Genomic DNA, 18,407 nt, shown 5'->3' on the forward strand with positions numbered 1-18,407 from the left:
GTACTTGATATTTTAGACACATGCATGATATCTCTTGATATTGTAGTCATCAGATTATGAGATAGCGTGGAACAAACTCATACCAACTTATACTGGATTTTTATCTAACACCAGCAGTTTTATGTTTAGCACTATTGGTTGTTTTTATGCTAAATAACTGAGAAAGTTATTTTATTACAGCCCTGTTTCAAAGTGTGTACGCACCTTGGCATGGTAAGTGTGATCACTGTCTTGAAAATTGATAGTACCAAATGCATCAGTTGGACTTGTCTTTGTGTCCCTTTGGACACACCATTCCCTGTTCTCTACTTCTTGTGCAGACCGACAGATGGGCCAGCAACAATCAATCCCAGGATGGTCACCAATTAGCCGTCCACAACAACAGCTTTTAAAAAAGACAAAAAAAAACTCATAACATTGGCATAAATTAATTAAATGCATTTCTGAGCTACAGTGACTAGCTCACATTGATGCATTGTACTAGAATGCTGTAAGACATTTCTCAAGTTTTACAGAAATGCTGAACAACCCAAACACCTTGCACTGTACGAATATCTTGTTAAAATTATAAGCAAATTGCAGGTTAAGGCTACTGTTAGCATCTTAGATTATCAATTCAGAGATTTCTAACTGGAAAACTCAGACTGAATGGAAAGGTAAGACAGAGAAAATGTGCCAATTTTTCAAATATATATGCATAGAAGAGCATAATCTGGATGCCTGCAGCTTTTCACAGCTGTTTTGTTATGAAGGACAGGTGGACAATATAACTAGATGTGAATAATATATCCTCCTGTTATTTTTAAGTGTTTATAGCAGGTGTGAGGATATTCCATTGGAATCAGGACCTCTGGAGGAGGAGTTTCAGGTCGGTATCTCTCCCAAATTGACCAGAAAATGTTGTTGTTGTTGTTGTTTAGTCGTTTAGTCGTGTCCGACTCTTCGTGACCCCATGGACCAGAGAACGCCAGGCACTCCTGTCCTCCACTGCCCCCCGCAGCTTGGTCAGACTCATGCTGGTAACCTCGAAAACACTATCCAACCATCTCGTCCTCTGTCGCCCCCTTCTCCTTGTGCCCTCCATCTTTCCCAACATCAGGGTCTTCTCCAGGGAGTCTTCTCTTCTCATGAGGTGGCCAAAGTACTGGAGCCTCAGCTTCACAATCTGTCCTTCCAGTGAGCACTCAGGGCTGATTTCCTTCAGAATGGAGAGGTTTGATCTTCTTGCAAATTCCCCTTCATGGATCACTGCCTTGCCGTGGCGAAGGGGCTTGAAGAACTCAGAGAAGCTATGAACTATGCCGAGCAGGGCACCCAAGATGAACAGGTCATAGTGGAGAGTTTTGACCAAATGGGATCCACCTGGAGGAGGAACCGGCAAGCCACTCCAGTATCCCTGCCAAGAAAACTCCATGGACAAAGACAACAGACCAGAAGATACTGGGGATTAAACCTGGGACATTCTGAATGCAAAGCTGATGCTTTAGCACTAAGCTATGGTTTGCAACATACAGCCTCCACCTGGAAGCACCAACAATTTATCCCTCCACACCAAACCTTCTCTAATATGTAGGCATAGCTCCGTGCTTGCACTCTCTTTTTGTTTCTTTGTCTTCCCATATCCAACAGGACGCACCAGCTGTGCATGGAAGTCTCTGGATGCCACATCTAGTTTATTGACCGCAGCAGGATTTCTAGTAAATCCTCCAGCAGCTGACTGAAATGCAGCCAACCATTTATATAAGGACACATCTTTGATTAGGAATATTTCACACCCATTCTTTATTTTAAAAAATACAGTCCCAAATCGCATGAGGTCTTACCGAATTAAGTTCTGGCACACTTGGCATCTTGCGGGACATCTGAAAAAGAAGTTAAAAACAGCAGTATGTTGTACAGTTAAATTTGCAAAAAAGAAAGTTAGGCTTCAAAAAGGCAGACCATTGCACCATTGTCACAAAAAACCTGAGTAACACTTTTTACACAATGTCTTACCTGGACAACATTGTCAGTAACTTACTGAAAGGTTCTAATGCAAAAATGTAATGGTTCAAGACAGCAGCTTCAAGGTTAGTTAAAAAAAAACAAAAACAGAGCCACTGTTTCTAACTTTGACTTCCTAAATATGCATGCTACACCAATTTAAATAATTAATAATCAGTACTACATCTATCCCTGTCAAAATCACCTGTATTGTATATTTCAAAGCAGTCAACGAATTGATTGGGTGAAACTGGGCAAGATGTAGAGGGAGGGGAAGTTGGCCAGATGTGTGGGAAGGAGGGGTGGCAAAGGCGTTGCTAGGCGGGGGTGGTGGTGAGCAGACTGGGCAGGGGTCGCAGCCCCTCTGTGGGTGGTTCTTATGATACTCATGGGCTGTGGGTTCCACACTGGAAATATGTTGCCTGCAGTGCCCTGTATAAATGTTTGAAGCGACATGAGGCCAACACCTTACTGAAGCTGAGCAAGTCTGGCTCTGTCAGAGAGGGTTCCATGATGGATGAAAGGTAGGATAAACATGTCAGAAAACAAATAAGTGATACTGTACAAAGTATGACTGCCATTTTAAGGGAAACATGATAAAGAGCCTCAAATTCAAAATGAAAATATGGCAGAAGTTAACTAGATTATAGTCATGTTTGTAGCAGCTAGAAGGGCCTATATTTATTCAAGGAAAACCGACATTGTTAAAGTGTAAATTAGAAGTTTTTAATTGTATTTTTATCTTCTTGTTGTTTGTACAATTCAACCAAAACAAAGCAAAACTAAGTACCTGTGATGATCTTTGGAACTTGGCACAATTTTTGCACACTCTCTTTTACAGAAGACACCTTCAATCCAAGATTTCTGGGACTGAAAAGAAATATTAAACCTCAAACAGATACTTTGGGAGGCAAAAATAACTATCTGCAATAACTAGTACTACACATGGGAGATACCTATGTGTAGCTATTAGCACATGTTGTAGGACCGAACACAGTTGGCATTAATATTGTTCATGAAATCAGTTTGCACAATTATTTCCTTCCTTATCTCAGAACATTGCAGATTAATCTGTGCTGACCTAAACTCTAGCGTTTAGAATTCACTCACACTAACCCATGCCTAGAGATAGGAAGAAAGCTCACAGCCTTCCTAATAGCAGATGAATTGAGTAAGATAAGGAAGAAATGCTGAACTGACAGAACTCATCTCCACTTGCTTGACACAATATTAATACCTGGCAGCTATTTTACATTTGTACAATGAACAGATGGTGCTGGCTATCACTTAATAGTGGTCATGTTCTTTTTTTAAAAGATTAAAAACCTTTGGTTCCAATTTAGTAATGACAATCACAGAGAGAAACCTATCAGAGAAATTCTACCCTATCAACAGGTGGAATTCTTGAAAATGAATGAAAGTTCAAGATTACCCTCTGCCTACTATGAGGAATAACTTTATAATCCAGATAGCTTTAAAAAATCATTTAAAAATCCAAGGAACCCCTGACACACATACACCTTTGAGCCATGCCCCACCTGTAGGGCTGCTAGGTCACCTGAAATCTCCATAGGACCCACTGAAATATTTGCTGAGTGTCTGAAAAGTGAGGCAAATGACACAAATCTACAGATATGCATATTGTTCCATACAGTTGGACTGGGGAAGGGCCACAGTTCAGTGGGTTCAGTCCCCAGCATCTCCAGGAAGGCCTGGGAGAGAGGTCTGTCTGAAACCCAGTCAGTGAAGAGACAGATGGACCAGGGGCTCCTCTGTTGCCAAGCTCTATATTCCATTCTTCACCAAACCATGACAGGCAGTGGCGTAGCGTAGGCTGTCAGCACCCGGGGCAAGGCAAGTAATTTGCGCCCCCTAACCCGTGGATTTGCGCCCCCTAACCCGTGGATTTGCGCCCCCTAACCCTAATCCCCAGATGTTGCGCCCGGTGCGGCCGGCCCCCCCTGCACCCCCCACACTACGCCACTGATGACAGGCATTTGTTTATTTCATAAAATTTATAGACTGGTTGATTGTAGAAAACCTCAACACAGTTTACAAAGGAATAAAACAGCAAGTTTATTAGTTAAAAAAAAACATTCAGAAAAAGTATAAGCTAGCAATAAACTAAAAACACGTCAGCATTCTAAATATCAGTTCATAAGTTTATCGTTCTAGCCAAAGGCCATGGCAGACTTGCATTAGGCAATAGTAAGGTAAAAGGGACATGGGTGGTGCTGTGGACTAAACCACTGAGCCTCTTGGGCTTGCTGATCAGAAGGTCAGTGGTTCGAATCCCCACAACGGGGTGAGCTCCCGTTGCTCTGTCCCAGCTCCTGCCAACCCAGCAGTTCGAAAGCACGCCAGTGCAAGTAGATAAACAGGTACTGCTGCGGTGGAAAGGTAAACTGCATTTCTGTGTGCTCTGGTTTCTGTCATGATCCTCTGTGCACTAGTAGTGGTTTAGTCCTGCTGGCCCCATGACCTGGAAAGCTGTCTGTGGACAAACGCTGGCTCCTTCGGCCTGAAAGCGAGATGAGCGCCGCAACCCCATAGTCACCTCTGAATGGACTTAACTGTCCAGGGGTCCTTTACCTTTACCTTTACCCTTAGGCAATAGTGTTAATAAAAGACTTTGCCAGGTTCTTGAGCATTGAAATATTTTCCCTTGTGCATCTCTGACAACTCAAATTCTAATATTATTTTGCCTTTTAAAAATCCAATTTGCCAACATCCATGATGTAAGAGAGAGAAATTACCAGAGACACCAACCCAAATCCAGCTTGGTTTCAGATTAAGCTCCCAAAACACCACAACAATTTATAGCAAATTTATCTAACTCCTTCTTCCTGATTTTTTTGTATCCAGTGCATAGAGGGCACAGTATGTGCTGAACACTTCCAAGAGATTTGTTTACAACAAAAGCCAAACTAATTTAAATAAAAATAGGTCAACTTTCAGGTTTTATGGTCTTGGTTCATGATCTAGATGCTTAGATTTGCCTAACTGCACTTCAACTCTGTTTCAGGGAAACAGGCAGGGTGTGAGTGGAAGCTCAGGGTGAGAAGGGGACAAGAGGTTCAGAGAAGTCTTGAATAATTTTAACAAATATTTTATAAGCGGTTTTGTAAATCCCATGTATTTAGACAACTCATGAACTACTTAGTAAAAATCAGTCAAGGGATGTGGAAAGCCTTGGCTGCATGCCTGATCTGGGTGTAAGTTATGCTCACACGCAACAGCAAAGTACTCCCCCCCCCCGCCCCACTTATAACACTGCTGTGCCCGATATCAAGACTTGAATTAGTCTGATTGCCACAAACCTGTCTCTGGAAGCATTACCCTGCAATCCAGGGGAAAAAAACACTGCACTTTATCATATGACTGATGCACTTCTTGATCGTGTGGATGACCGATGAAGGTTGCATTAGCATTATTTACATTTACATCCCATCTTTCTTCCAAGGAGCTGAAGATGGTGTACAGTGGTACCTCGGGTTAAGTACTTAATTCGTTCCGGAGGTCTGTTCTTAACCTGAAACTGTTCTTAACCTGAAGCACCACTTTAGCTAATGGGGCCACCTGCTGCTGCTGCACCGCTGGAGCACGATTTCTGTTCTCATCCTGAAGCAAAGTTCTTAACCTGAAGCACTATTTCTGGGTTAGCGGAGTCTGTAATCTGAAGCGTATGTAACCTGAAGCGTATGTAACCCGAGGTACCACTGTATTTAATCTCCTCCTCCCCATTTTACCCTCACAACAACCCTGTGATGTAGACTAGGCTGACAGTGAGCAACTGGCCCAAGGTCACTCAATGAGCTTCATGGGTGAGGGGGGATTTGAACCCCAATGGCCCACGTCCTAGTCCAACACTCTAACCACTATGTCACACTGGCTCTACTGCAAATACTACATGAAACAACCAGAAAACTATCGTTAAAAGGTCAGGGATGGAGCATCTGTGGCCCTCCAAGTGTTGGGTTCCAACTGCCATCAGCCCCAGCCAGCATGCCCAATGGTCAGTGATGATGAGAGTTTGGGCCAACAGTATATGGCAGGTTGGAAGCAGTAAGGCCTCTGAATAACAGTTACTGGAAACCACTGTAGGGAGACGCCTCTTTTGCTCAATTCCTGCTGCAGGCTTCCCACGAGCATCTGGTTGGCCACTGTGAGAATAGGATGCTGGACGAAATGAGCTGTTGGCCTGGTTCAGCAGACTCTCTGTACGTTCTTATGGACAGCCACAAGCTCCTGGTCCCTAAGAGTGCTTCTGTTTGGGATTCTAGCCAGTCTGTCAGAGGAGCCCTGTGGTGCTTCCCTGGCCAACTGAGATGGGAAAAGGAGAAGCAGAGGGCATTTTTCTTCCTTGCTGCTAGTTTATACCTGCTGTGCCCTATTGGGCTACAGGATTCAGGTTTGAGGCCATCTCCTAGTCCCAAACCTAAGCAGCGGGAGGGCTGGCTCTGTACCCCCTGGAATGTGTCCTTTACTTTGGTTGGTGATTATCAAATACAGTGGTACCTCTAGTTACGAACGTAATTTGTTCCGGAGGTCCGTTCTTAATCTCAAACTCTTATTAAGTAGAGGAGTGCTTTTGCTAATGGGGCCTCTTGATGTTGCTGCGCCGGCACATGATTTCCGTTCTCATCCTGGGGCAAAGTTCTCAACTCGAAGTAACTCTTCCAGGTTAGCGGAGTTTGTAACAGGAAGCGTTTCTAACCTGAGGCGTTTGTAACTCGAGGTACCACTGTATAAGGAATTTAGCAAATCCCAAAGCGATTCGTGAAACGAATAATAAAAAGACATAACATATAAAATTAGGGGTCCATTAAAACACTGCAAAACACATCTGCCACAGTGTTCCTAGGCACACCCTATGGCCCAGCCCTCACCATCCAACATAAAGTGCTGCGCAAGGGAGATATACCGTATTTTTCACTCTATAAGATGCACTTTTCCCCTCCTAAAAAGTAAGGGGAAATGTGTGAGAGTCTTATGGAGTGAATGCAGGCAGGAGGCTCTGCTCAACGCTCCCTTTAAAGAGCCGCACACACGCTCCACGCGCTCTTTAAAGGGAGCGCGGCTCTTGGGGGAGCCTTAGCTCCGCGCAGCCTCTCCCGGGCAACAGGAGCCTTCATACCGCTGCCAGTGTGGCTATCCCATAAGCCAGGACACAATCAGGATCACTGCACTGCGACCCCGCTTGCTGTCCTGGCTTCTTGCTTAGCTGCTCGCAGCCTCTCCCAGGCACCTAGCAGAGCCAATGTAGCGGGCACAGTGTACTTGCCTCTCTGGCACTGGTTGCCGCTGGCACAAGAATAGGCGAGTAGGAGCAAGGCAAACCCAGGCAGGACAATGCACAGGCCCTTATCTGCTTCGTTTCCACGAGGAGCTCGCTCAGCCCCATGGCCAAGCGGGTTCCTTTTCTTTCTCCTACCCCAACTATTTCCAAGCACCAGCCCAGTGACCTTTTCACAGGTGATGCCTCCGCCCTCCCCGCATGGCAGCAGCAGCAATTTTGCCAGTGGAGATCAGCCTGCCAACCACTTGTGCTCTTCCCTTTCCTCCTCTCCTCCTAGCTCAGCCTTCAGGGCCTGCCTCCACTATGTTTCAAGATGTTTATAGCTGCAGTATTGCAATACTGGTTGTTATGCTTTGTAAATCACTTTAAAAACCTATTTTGGCATTGTGGTACAGAAAATAATGATGATAATAATAGTAGTAGTAGTAGTAATAACAGCAGCATATATTAGTGAACACCAGAATACAAAAGTGTGGTGTGTTTAGAAGATGGCTTGAAAGAATTTGCACTAAAATTCCCACTAAAATGCATCTTCATGAGGCCTTTAAATAAATAAATAATATTGCATAATACAAATGCAGAAATCTCAGGAACTGAAGTTGACAACTGGAAAGAAAAGAGAGAGAAACAGAGACACTGCCACCCTAGAAAAAAGTCCCTCAGCATTCTGTGGGATTTTGTCCCCTGTGACTTATGCTGGATGTAGTCTAATGCATTCTTATACAGATGTTATGCAAACCTGTCTACTTAGAAGAAAACCCCACTTTTGATCCTAGATTAAATATTTGTTCAGTGTTGTTTACTGGCAGCATTCTCTTTTTAAAATGCATTCTACGTCCATTTGCTCATTTAGCAAAAAACAATTTCAGAATTGCCAAATTATATAAACATAACCCACAAACAAAAGCCATAACTGCAGTGAAACCGTTCAGAATTCTGAAAGTCTTCAGTAGTGGTTTCCTGTGCTGCGGTCGATGGCGTCCAACTCTCATTGGACAGGGGTTGGACTACATGACTCTTGGGTCCCTTCCAACTGTTACAATTCTATAATTGCTTCCACAATTTCCACATTTCTGCTGAATGGCCATCGTTCACTCACTCACTAATTAATTTATTTATTTACAAAGGATCCTGGTTTCAGTAATGATAGAACATTGCATTTTAGTGTTTTCATGTGGTCCTTATCTCCCCCCCCCCCGCGCCTGATTTATGGCAATTTTAAAATGCAATTGCAATGAATCGACAAAGTACTGTTAATGATCTTTACAGCCATGTGGGAGCCATAAAGCCAAGGCAGAGGCTTGTAAATACCACAGGGTGCCCCCGACCTTGGCTGACCAGCACTCTGAGCTTTACAATGTATAGGAATGTATTGACCTTAAATGGAGTTGTGTTTCCTCTGGGCAGTGTTTCCTTATATGGTGAGGGGAGTGTCAAACCATTACCAGGCATGTAACGTGAGAGATTGCGAGATGACCATGCTGTTGGTGAGGACAAAGGATAATAAAAGTTACCGGGGAAGGGAGAGGTTCGAAGGAGCTGCCCCTCCATTATGAAAATACTCGCTGCCTCTCTGTGTCTTCTTTCTATGCTATGCTAAGCACCATCTATGACGGCAGGACTCCGTCACAGCCATAAAATCAGAGATTGGGACCCTGAGGGTCATCTAGTCCAAACCCCTGCAATGCAGAAATCTCATCTAGATCATACTTGACAGATGGCCACCCAACCTCTGCTTTAAAAGCTCCAAAGGAGGGTTCCATTACCATCGGGGTCCCTTCCAGCTCTGCAATTACATGATTCGTTATATACAGCTTGAGCGCAGGTGTTGCTACTGCTTCACTCCAACAGGTGTCCCAAATTCACTGCTCCACACCAGATTTCTAGGGAAGCCATTAGGAAGATCAGATTTCTGTCTGAGAGCTCCACCACTCTCCGTGCCTGTCTCTCAGTCTGTACCTGCACCTTCTTCACAAACAGCTTGGTGACATCATCCACCACAAGAAGGGGGAAAACTGAGGTAGATGAACATGCCCTTTCTTTAGTGATGCAAAGGCTCACCAGCCAAGTGCATCAGATCTTCCCAACAGTAGGAAATCTGCCCCATTAAACTTGCCCAACCACTTTGACCCACAAGCAGAGTTGTAAATGGGTGGTGGGAGATCCTTGAGACCAACTCTCATCACATTACATTATTAAAATCAGACAGGTATGAATTATTAATCCCTGCAGAAAACACCACAGAATTAATCACAAAATGCTGCCAGCAGTCTGACAGTCTAAATAAATTACTGACACATGAGGAAAAAGGAAGAATTGAGTAAGGCACTCAGACACACTAAGACGCTATGTTAAAATCTCAGTGAATTGGAGAAGGCCTGGAAGAAAAACCAACGAATATGGATTCCGTTGGAGCTCTGCACGTGCATTTCTGTTTCACTCTAAACAAAGATCACAGCTCAAGTGCACGGGATCAGAGGCAGCTCAAGCAAACTATAAATTAAACTTAGTCTTTTGTGGGGGAAACTCTAGTGCTTCACACCAGGGGAATTTCTCCATGGAAACCAAATGCTAGCCCAATTAATCCCAGAAATCTCTGCCATATCTAGTGCAAGTTCGCATTTTCTTTTTTTCTTTTTTAATTTCATATTTATTAAGATTTTTGAATACAAGTGCATAAATAAAAATTACTTATATCATAACATAATTTCGTCTCTTCTTTTCTTTGGACTCCCTCACATCTCCCGCTCCCACTTACATCGTTGCAAAAGTTTTTTTCCAAGCAAATTACCCACTTGTTTGCAATATTTGTCACCGCTCATTTAGATAAAATCTAACAATTCTCCAAAATAAATTTATATTTTCCTTATTTCTCATTTATCATCGAAATCAAATCTAATTCGATGGTAGGCAATTATTTATGATCTAGCATCTTTCTTAGCATTCAACCAAATTACAGTATTTCTGCAAATAAGTCTTAAATTTCCCCCAGTCCTCCTCAACCCTCTCTTCTCCCAGGTCTCGGATCCTGCCAGTCATCTCGGCCAGTTGCATATAGTCTATCAGCTGCATCTGCCACTCTTCCAGTGTGGGTAGATCTTGAGTTTTCCAATTCTTAGCGATGAGTATCCTTGCTGCCGTTGTTGCATACATAAAAAATGTTCGGTCCTTCTTTAACACCTTCTGGCCGACAATACCCAGAAGGAAGGCCTCTGGTTTCTTAGTAAAGGTATACCTAAATACCTTCTTCAGCTCATTATATATCATTTCCCAGAAGGCCTTCACTTTAGGGCAGGTCCACCAGAGGTGAAAGAATGTTCCTTCATGTTCTTTACATTTCCAACATTTATTATCAGACAAATGGTATATTTTGGCAAGTTTAACTGGGGTCATGTACCATCTATATATCATTTTCATTACATTTTCCTTCAGAGCATTACATGCAGTGAAGTTCAACCCGGTGGTCCACAACCTTTCCCAGTCCTCAAACATAATATTATACCCAATGTCCTGAGCCCACTTTATCATGACCGATTTAACCCTTTCATCTTGTGTATTCCATTTTAACAGCAAGTTATACATTCTTGACAATACCTTAGTCTTTGGCTCTAGCAATTCTGTTTCCAACTTCGATTTCTCCACCTGGAACCCTACCTTTTTATCATTTTTAAAGACTTCTTTAATCTGAGCGTAATGTAACCAGTCTCGCACTTTATCCTTCATTTTCTCCAAACTCTGCAATTTCCAATTGTCTCCATCTTTTTCTAATATTTCCCAATATTTTGGCCATTTGGCCTCCATATTGGGGGTTTTTCGGGCCTTAGCTTCCAGGGGTGAAAGCCACCTCGGAGTTTTGTTTTCCAATAAGTCTTTGTATTTTGTCCAGACATTAAATACTGCTTTCCTGACAATATGGTTCTTGAAGACCCTATTTATCTTAACCTTGTCATACCATAAGTATGCATGCCAACCAAAAGCGTTGTTAAAACCTTCCAGATCCAGTACATCAGTGTCTTCGAGAAGTAGCCAGTATTTTAGCCAGCAGAAAGCTGCGGCTTCATAGTACAGCTTTAAGTCTGGCAGGGCAAAGCCCCCTCTTTCTTTTGCGTCAGTTAGTATCTTAAACTTAATTCTGGGCTTTTTGCCCTGCCAGACAAATTTAGAAATATCTCTCTGCCACTTCCGGAAACACTCCGTCTTGTCCACAATCTGCAGCACATATACTAAAATTGGAACGATACAGAGAAGATTAGCATGGCCCCTGCGCAAGTTCACATTTTCATCTAATTTTCATTTATTTTAGGATTTCTTAACCTGCCTTTCACTATTAGGTCTCATGGAAGATTACTACAAAACAATGATGCAACTTGAAAGCAAGTAAAACCAATACTTAACATACCAAAAATACAGCGTAGGTCATCTCAGCTGTCAAAGGCCAGGGTACAGAGGTGTGTGTTCAGCATATTACAAAGGCTGTGCAATGAAGACACTATAGACACCTCTGTGGGGAGAGAATTTGGGAGGTGACACGGAACAGCTTTTCCTGGAACACCACCACCCAAATTTCCAAATGGTAATTAAGATGCATCCTCCTGCAAGCACCTATTCCTGGTATGTAATTGGATTGTCTGAATATCCTGAGAAAGTGTTGACATCTTTTACAAGTAAGAAAAAAATTGTACCCAATCACTCTCTGGTGGAAGAATTAGATTGTGTCATGGCATGACAAAGGGCACAAGTAATGTACTCTTTACCAATCCTTTACAGCATCATACTCTGACAGAGAGATGCATAGCAGGAAATTAATGTCTTGCAAATGGGCACGTTAGTCTGTTCAATTTTGGGGGAAACTTCCAAAAGACTGCGCCATGTCACTTCCTTCTAAGCTTGCTCCATGGGTAATCTATGGCAGAAGAAATCCTTTTTGCTCAGCTAGACATCCTACCTTTGCTTCCCTTTGTTCTCTTTGTCACATCCTTTGTTGTAAGAAGCACAACCCCGCATCTACCAAAAGAAAAGCTTTTGCTATTTTTTGAACCATATGCTAAGGTTTCCAAGGAATCCAGAGTGGAATCAGATGTGGCCAAGCTAAGCCTGAGCCCATTGGGGGAGAATCTTAGACTGAACAAAAGTGCGCCCCCCCCCCCACTAGAGATGTCTATGAATTCCAAGGAAAACACATATGGGAACAGAAATCAATCCAGCAAATATTATTATTCACTCCTGTGAACAATACTTAAGCACTTACAGTCCCCGGCAACCTATTCTCTCTCTCTCTCTCTCTCTATCTGTGTGTGTGTGTGTGTTGAAATGAATGGAGCAGAACATAATCATGACGTAAGATACATAATTTCACAACAATGAGATCAATAACATAGTTTATGGCAGAAGATGAACTACTGCAAAACACAACCAGTACTGTATACAATAAACGGAGACTGAAAATAATACTGTCCTACCACATTCTCTCTCTCTCTCTCTCTCTCTCTCTCTCTAACAACCTTATCCTTTCCCAGCCACTCCAGACCCATCTGGAGAATGCAGTCTTGGATCCTTCAATCCCTGTGAAAATCCCCCAAATCACTTTTCTTTGCTCCTCCTTCCACGAGGCAGGTAACTACCTTGCAGTTAAGCTTTTCACTTCTCTTTACCTTTCTTATTTTATGAATCTCGCTCACCTGTAACCCTTGTGAGATTTGGATCACAGGCATTTTCATGTGATCTTTCTGCTTGCCAGTTCATTTAGTCTTTCCAAAGGTTTCTAAATGCCTGCCCCATATTCTGTAAAAGGCATGTCTCTGGGGTAATAGTTCTGTGAGCCTCTGTGTTAGATACAGGTTCGTGTGTTATATATACAAGAGCATATCTGATAAAACACAAGGTGCTTCCTAAAGAGTGGTTGAGACTGCATCATGTGAACATCTGGTGGCTTTCTTCATGTGGCTAGGAAGGGAATAGAGATGCAAGCCACCACCTACAGTCTGAAGTTGCCTAGTTCAGACATAGGCATATCACTTCATATACAGGAACTGATCTTCAGCCCTCAGGAACCACCAGCGCAGAAGGAAAATAAAATACGTGCCACAAGCAGACCAGTCACGTGCACCAAACCTTGGTATGCTCTTTGTTTTGCCCTAACTTGATCCCTAGACTGATTGTCTGGGCTTTCCATCTTAAACCATACTTGTTTTAGCAATTGACATAAAGCTGAAGCTAGTCAGATCTTTTTGATGAAATACACTAATTAAACACCAATAAGCAAGGGATAACATGTATTTTAGACAGCTCTGGAATTAATTTTACTAAATTGAAGTCTGTACAAGTGTGGACATAAATAGGCATTGTTCAGAAATTTACTGCCGAACGGGGGGAATCTAGGTTATGGTATAAATATAAGCATTAGTACTGTATTCCAAGAGCATTATTATTCCAACACCATTATATGTCAAGCTTTCTTTAAAAAAACAAAAAACCCTAGGGTGAAAATAGTTGCCAGTGAGCTGGCTATTAAGGCAGTCAGCAGAGCCATAGCTAGGTGACCTTGCGCCCCTGACAGAACCATCCAGATTGCGCCCCCTGGCCACAGACAAATTAGCTCTTCTTTCTCCTTCTCCTCCAACCCCACCCCCACCCATTCAATTCACCCTCTATTAAAAACCATTTCTTATGAGGCAATAATTGATATTTATATTTATGTACACCGCCTGCACCCCTAGTGGGGGCCCACCTCACCACCCCTAACTATGGCCCTGGCAGTCAGACCTGGTTTTCTTTGTTCCAGAAAAAAATGTTATTAATGTCCCCAACAGGCAATTTAATTTTTTTGCACATATAAATTAGTTAACCTTGCCATGAAGCACAATATGTTCTCAGACAACTAATGTTGGTGTTATTTGTGTATTGTTTCACTTGGGGAGTGAGCCCTGTAGGAATTTCTGCTGGAGATCTTGGCCCAGCCTAGCTGCTTGTTTGCGCCACTCTGCAAGAGAATGTTGGGCATCCAGGGGCACTACAGAGGGTCCCTACTCCCAGTGCCCTCCTCTTCCTTACACAAATGGACACAGCACCAGCAATGCTCAACTCAGTTGCTTTTATTAGGCGTTGTATGTTACAGCATGGTCAGAATAACCCAGTTCATGCCCGTGATCCCATTCAAGAGCACTCTGGCAAACAACCCTTACTTTATTTATCTACTTTATTTGTTTATTTAGTAAGATTTATACACCGCTTGATTATAAAAATTCTCAAAGTAGTTTAAAAAAGAAAAAAAGGGGGGATTATACCTCTGCTTTAAAAGATACAAAAGTTACAATACTAAATCAGATTAGGTAAAGGTAAAGGAACAGCGCATGGAAACGCTGTTTACCTTCCTCCCGGAGCGGTACCTATTTATCTACTTGCACTTTTTTTAGCATGCTTTCAAACTGCTAGGTTGGCAGGAGCCGGGACTAAGCAACAGGGGCTCACCCCGTTGTGAGGATTCAAACTGCCGACCTTCTCAAAGTAGTTTTAAAAAGAAAAAAAGGGGGGATTATAACTCTGCTTTAAAGCATACAAAAGTTACAATACTAAATCAGATTAGATAAAGGTAAAGGAGCAGCGCACGGAAACGCTGTTTACCTTCCCGCCTGAGCGGTACCTATTTATATACTTGCACTTTTTTTAGCATGCTTTCGAACTGCTAGGTTGGCAGGAGCTGGGACTGAGCAACAGGGGCTCACCCTGTTGTGGGGATTCGAGCCGCCAACCTTCTGATCAGCCAGCCCTAGGCTCTGTGGTTTAGACCACAGCACCACCCTTTTCTCAATTTTCTAAGTGTTTGGGTTGGCTCATATAAAAAAGATTTTTTTAGCAGGTGTCAAAAAGAGTACAGTGAAGGCACCAGCTTGATCTCAAGAGGCAGTGAGTTCCAAAGAGCAGGTGAAGCCACCCTAAACCACTGAATTCTTTCAAATGCAGAACAGGTATTATTTTGCACCTGTAGTAGTGCCAGTTCCCATACTGAAGCAGTCAAGTGGGCACATGTAGGGTAAGACCTGTTTTCAACCAAGTCAGTTCCTTTCCCAGCAGCTCTGACTCAAGCCTGTTTCTGGGGAAGGCACAAGGAAGGGGGAAACTACCCTGTTGTTGTGCCCTTCCAGGATATTCTGGTTCCAGGTGAGCAAATGTCAAAGAGGTCAGCTGAATGAGGCCCCATTCCCAGTCTGAACTCGGTAGTGACCTGGAAATGTCATAGAGATGTCACAAGGGCAGAACGGGGTGTTCGTAGACTTTTCCAATGAGCTTCAATTCTGCACCATTACACTAACACACGCGGTGCCTCGGAATGTAACACCTGCTCAAATGGGGGGCTGCCTGTACCCCATTCAGCACTGCACTGAATTCCACCCATAGGGTGCAACAGAGTGATCCCTGGCAGCCTTTGACAGAGAGGAAGCAAACTTTAACAAATAACAAAATGGAATGTTGTCAGGCCATTGATAATGAAGATTCTTTCAGCACCTAAAACTAACATTCATTCTGGTCATAGACTACACTTCATTTCATCAGATGCAGTTGACAGGTATGTATTACTCACATAAAATATGAGGATACGGCAGGGATTTCAATACCAACTTTTTATTTCCCATTTCACCTCTTTTCTCAGTTCTAATTATTTCCTCCTCCGTTAAAGATGCTTGTTTCCTTCTCCAGGGCAGGGATGGGGAAGTTGTGGCCCTCCAGGTGATGCCCATTTCTCCTTAGCACCAGCCAGCACAGCCAACCATCAGGGACAATGGGAACTGGAGCCTAACAAATCAAGCGGGGTGGGGCTGGAATAGTTCCCCTGTCCCCAGTACAGAAGAAGAAGGTAAAAGGGCCACGAATCACAAAAGGGTATGGTCAGATAAGCAAAGTCACCATCAACCCACTACAGACACTTAATTAGTAATCATTTTTGCAGCCTGTTGTTGGTGAATAGCTGTTTTAACTTCTGGGTCAGAGGAGAGGTTTACTACTGAAGGCCTATAAAAGGGATGTTATCATTGTCCAGGATGACGTGTTGAATGGTTTTAACTGGGAATTGTAGATAACAAATGTTCTTACACCTTCACTTTTGGAGCTGTACTGCAGTAAGTTATTTGTGGGTATAAATCAGATTATGTGGGTCTGTTTTTCTCACTTTAACAGATGGATAATATATTTCAAGGATTTACAACAGGCATTTCTTAAAGAACAAATTCCTGTCTGATGAGCTGTACTGTGCTTGTACTGTAGGCTTGGGCCATTGACAATTGTGGAAGCTAGAAGTATAAATAAGTGTGTAGTAGTTAATGGGTTTCCAATATAAGTTGAAGCTTTTATGTCCATTGTGAAATTGGACAGCATCAGCAAGGCAGTAAAACTGCTATGCAGACTAACCTAGGCTCATATTCATTGGGGTGAAAGCTATTGAAGTCCCAAAATAATTTCTCAAGGGCTTCCTACTGGTGACATGGATGTGTCATTAACCTGGATGGCCAACTATGTCTCTCTAAAATATAATGAGCCCTGCCTAGAGGTAGCACTATTCTTAGATGTTTGTCCAATTATCATTTGCTTATGACTTAATGGCAACATTTTGGAAAAACAAGAAAAATGTTTTACAAAGTATTTCATTCTAGAGCCACATATAATCAAAGTATGGAATGTCAACAACAGTCACACATACAACTGTGGAATATCATTCACTCTCACTGCTATTTACAATATACAACACATTAAAAAAGCAGCAGTGCACTTTACAATTTTTATTATAAACCTAGAGAACCCATGATTCCACATGAACATTAGATGAGGCTGGAAGTTCATGAGGACATGGAAGATGCAGATCCCAAACTGAAGTCTGCCAGTTGTCTTTCATATTATATTACAATGTTTACTTACTTTAAAACAAAAGCAAAGCCTGTCACTGCAGTGTACATCATTGATAGCCAGCATGACAGGGTAAGACAATGGGTGCAAGAGCACCACCCACCAAGAAACAACCTAGAGCCTACAACAAGAAGGCCATGCAAAGCCATCCTTCTCAATCTATTTCGCTCTGTCCTGGAGTGACAGCTCCTAGCTGCAGAGAATGTTCTGCAGTAGAAGTCAAGGCATGAAATCTGTTCACATTTAACAGCTGAATTAAGGCCTTAAATAGAATTCTGCAATAAAAAGCTCTAATTCTCTCACTAAACTGCACATTGAAATGTTATGTGTTTATGATCCCAGTGAAAGTTCACTTTACATATAATTGGTATGCAGTGCACAACTTCTACAGGGCCAACCTAAACTTACAGTGCATACTTAATGTGAAGCATTGTTTCAGGGAGTGAATCAGTTCTAAAGCAATTAAAAAGACAGAAGGTGAGGCTTTCAGGGGGTACCTTAGGACAAGTCACTGATATAGTGTTGGCCGGGTGCCAGAATTAGTATCATTAGTCTTACCTTGTGACATTGTACTGACATAACAACTAATGTGTGCATTTCCACTCTACCCTTACATGATTATACACTGGCACAGCAAATCTTGCAGACTAATTCTAAGCAAAGTAAGGATTTCAAATTGGGTCTTTAATTATTCTATCTAGGACAGGAGGCACTGAATTTTTTTTCTACTCCCAAACAAGGTGTGCAAGCAAGTAGACTTCCCAGTTACCTTTTAAATGATATGGAAAACAGTGAACCACTGAGCTTCATCCCTGATCACTGGTTCCCATTTGCTGGTACTCAGTTATCTTTCCACAAGGGCCAACATGGATGCCGAAATCTAGCATTGCCTGAGCTCTGAGAATGTGGCTTTCTCCCGACTGAAGTGCGGAGTGTTTGAGGACATTCACAGGGATGCTTGTTTACAAAGCTACTGTACTACCAACCTTATTATATGCTTGTGAAACATGGAACACTTATAAACACCATCTCCAGCTCCTCAAAAGATTCCATCAACAGTGTCTCCAAAATTTTTTACACATCACTTGGGAAGACAGGCGAACTAATATCAGTGTACAAAGCAAAGATCACCAGTGTTAAAGCAATGATTCTTCAACATCAGCTTCGTTGGACTGGTCATGTTGTGTGGATGTCTGATGATCGTCTTCCAAAGCAACTACTCTATTCCGAA

The 18,407-nt window shown here is 42.6% G+C and overlaps 1 protein-coding gene across 4 annotated transcripts in view; it reads right to left on the minus strand.

Annotated features, from left to right (window-relative positions):
* TRPM6 (transient receptor potential cation channel subfamily M member 6) overlaps positions 1-18,407 on the minus strand; it is an 85,387-nt gene that overhangs the window by 60,843 nt on the left and 6,137 nt on the right. For 2 of the 4 annotated variants that reach the window (XM_079995981.1, XM_079995980.1), the window contains exons 2-4: positions 2,774-2,853; positions 1,824-1,862; positions 205-385 (exon numbers count right to left, since the gene is read on the minus strand). In XM_079995981.1, coding sequence (XP_079852107.1) covers positions 205-385; positions 1,824-1,862; positions 2,774-2,853 — 300 coding nt within the window. Of the gene's footprint in view, positions 1-204; positions 386-1,823; positions 1,863-2,773; positions 2,854-11,681; positions 11,718-12,960; positions 13,071-18,407 lie in introns of those variants that run through there. The other 2 variants (XM_079995978.1, XM_079995979.1) reach the window with 2 other exon arrangements.

This window comes from Podarcis cretensis (genome assembly GCF_951804945.1).
Source record: "Podarcis cretensis genome assembly, chromosome: 11".
Taxonomy (NCBI): Eukaryota; Metazoa; Chordata; class Lepidosauria; order Squamata; family Lacertidae; genus Podarcis; species Podarcis cretensis.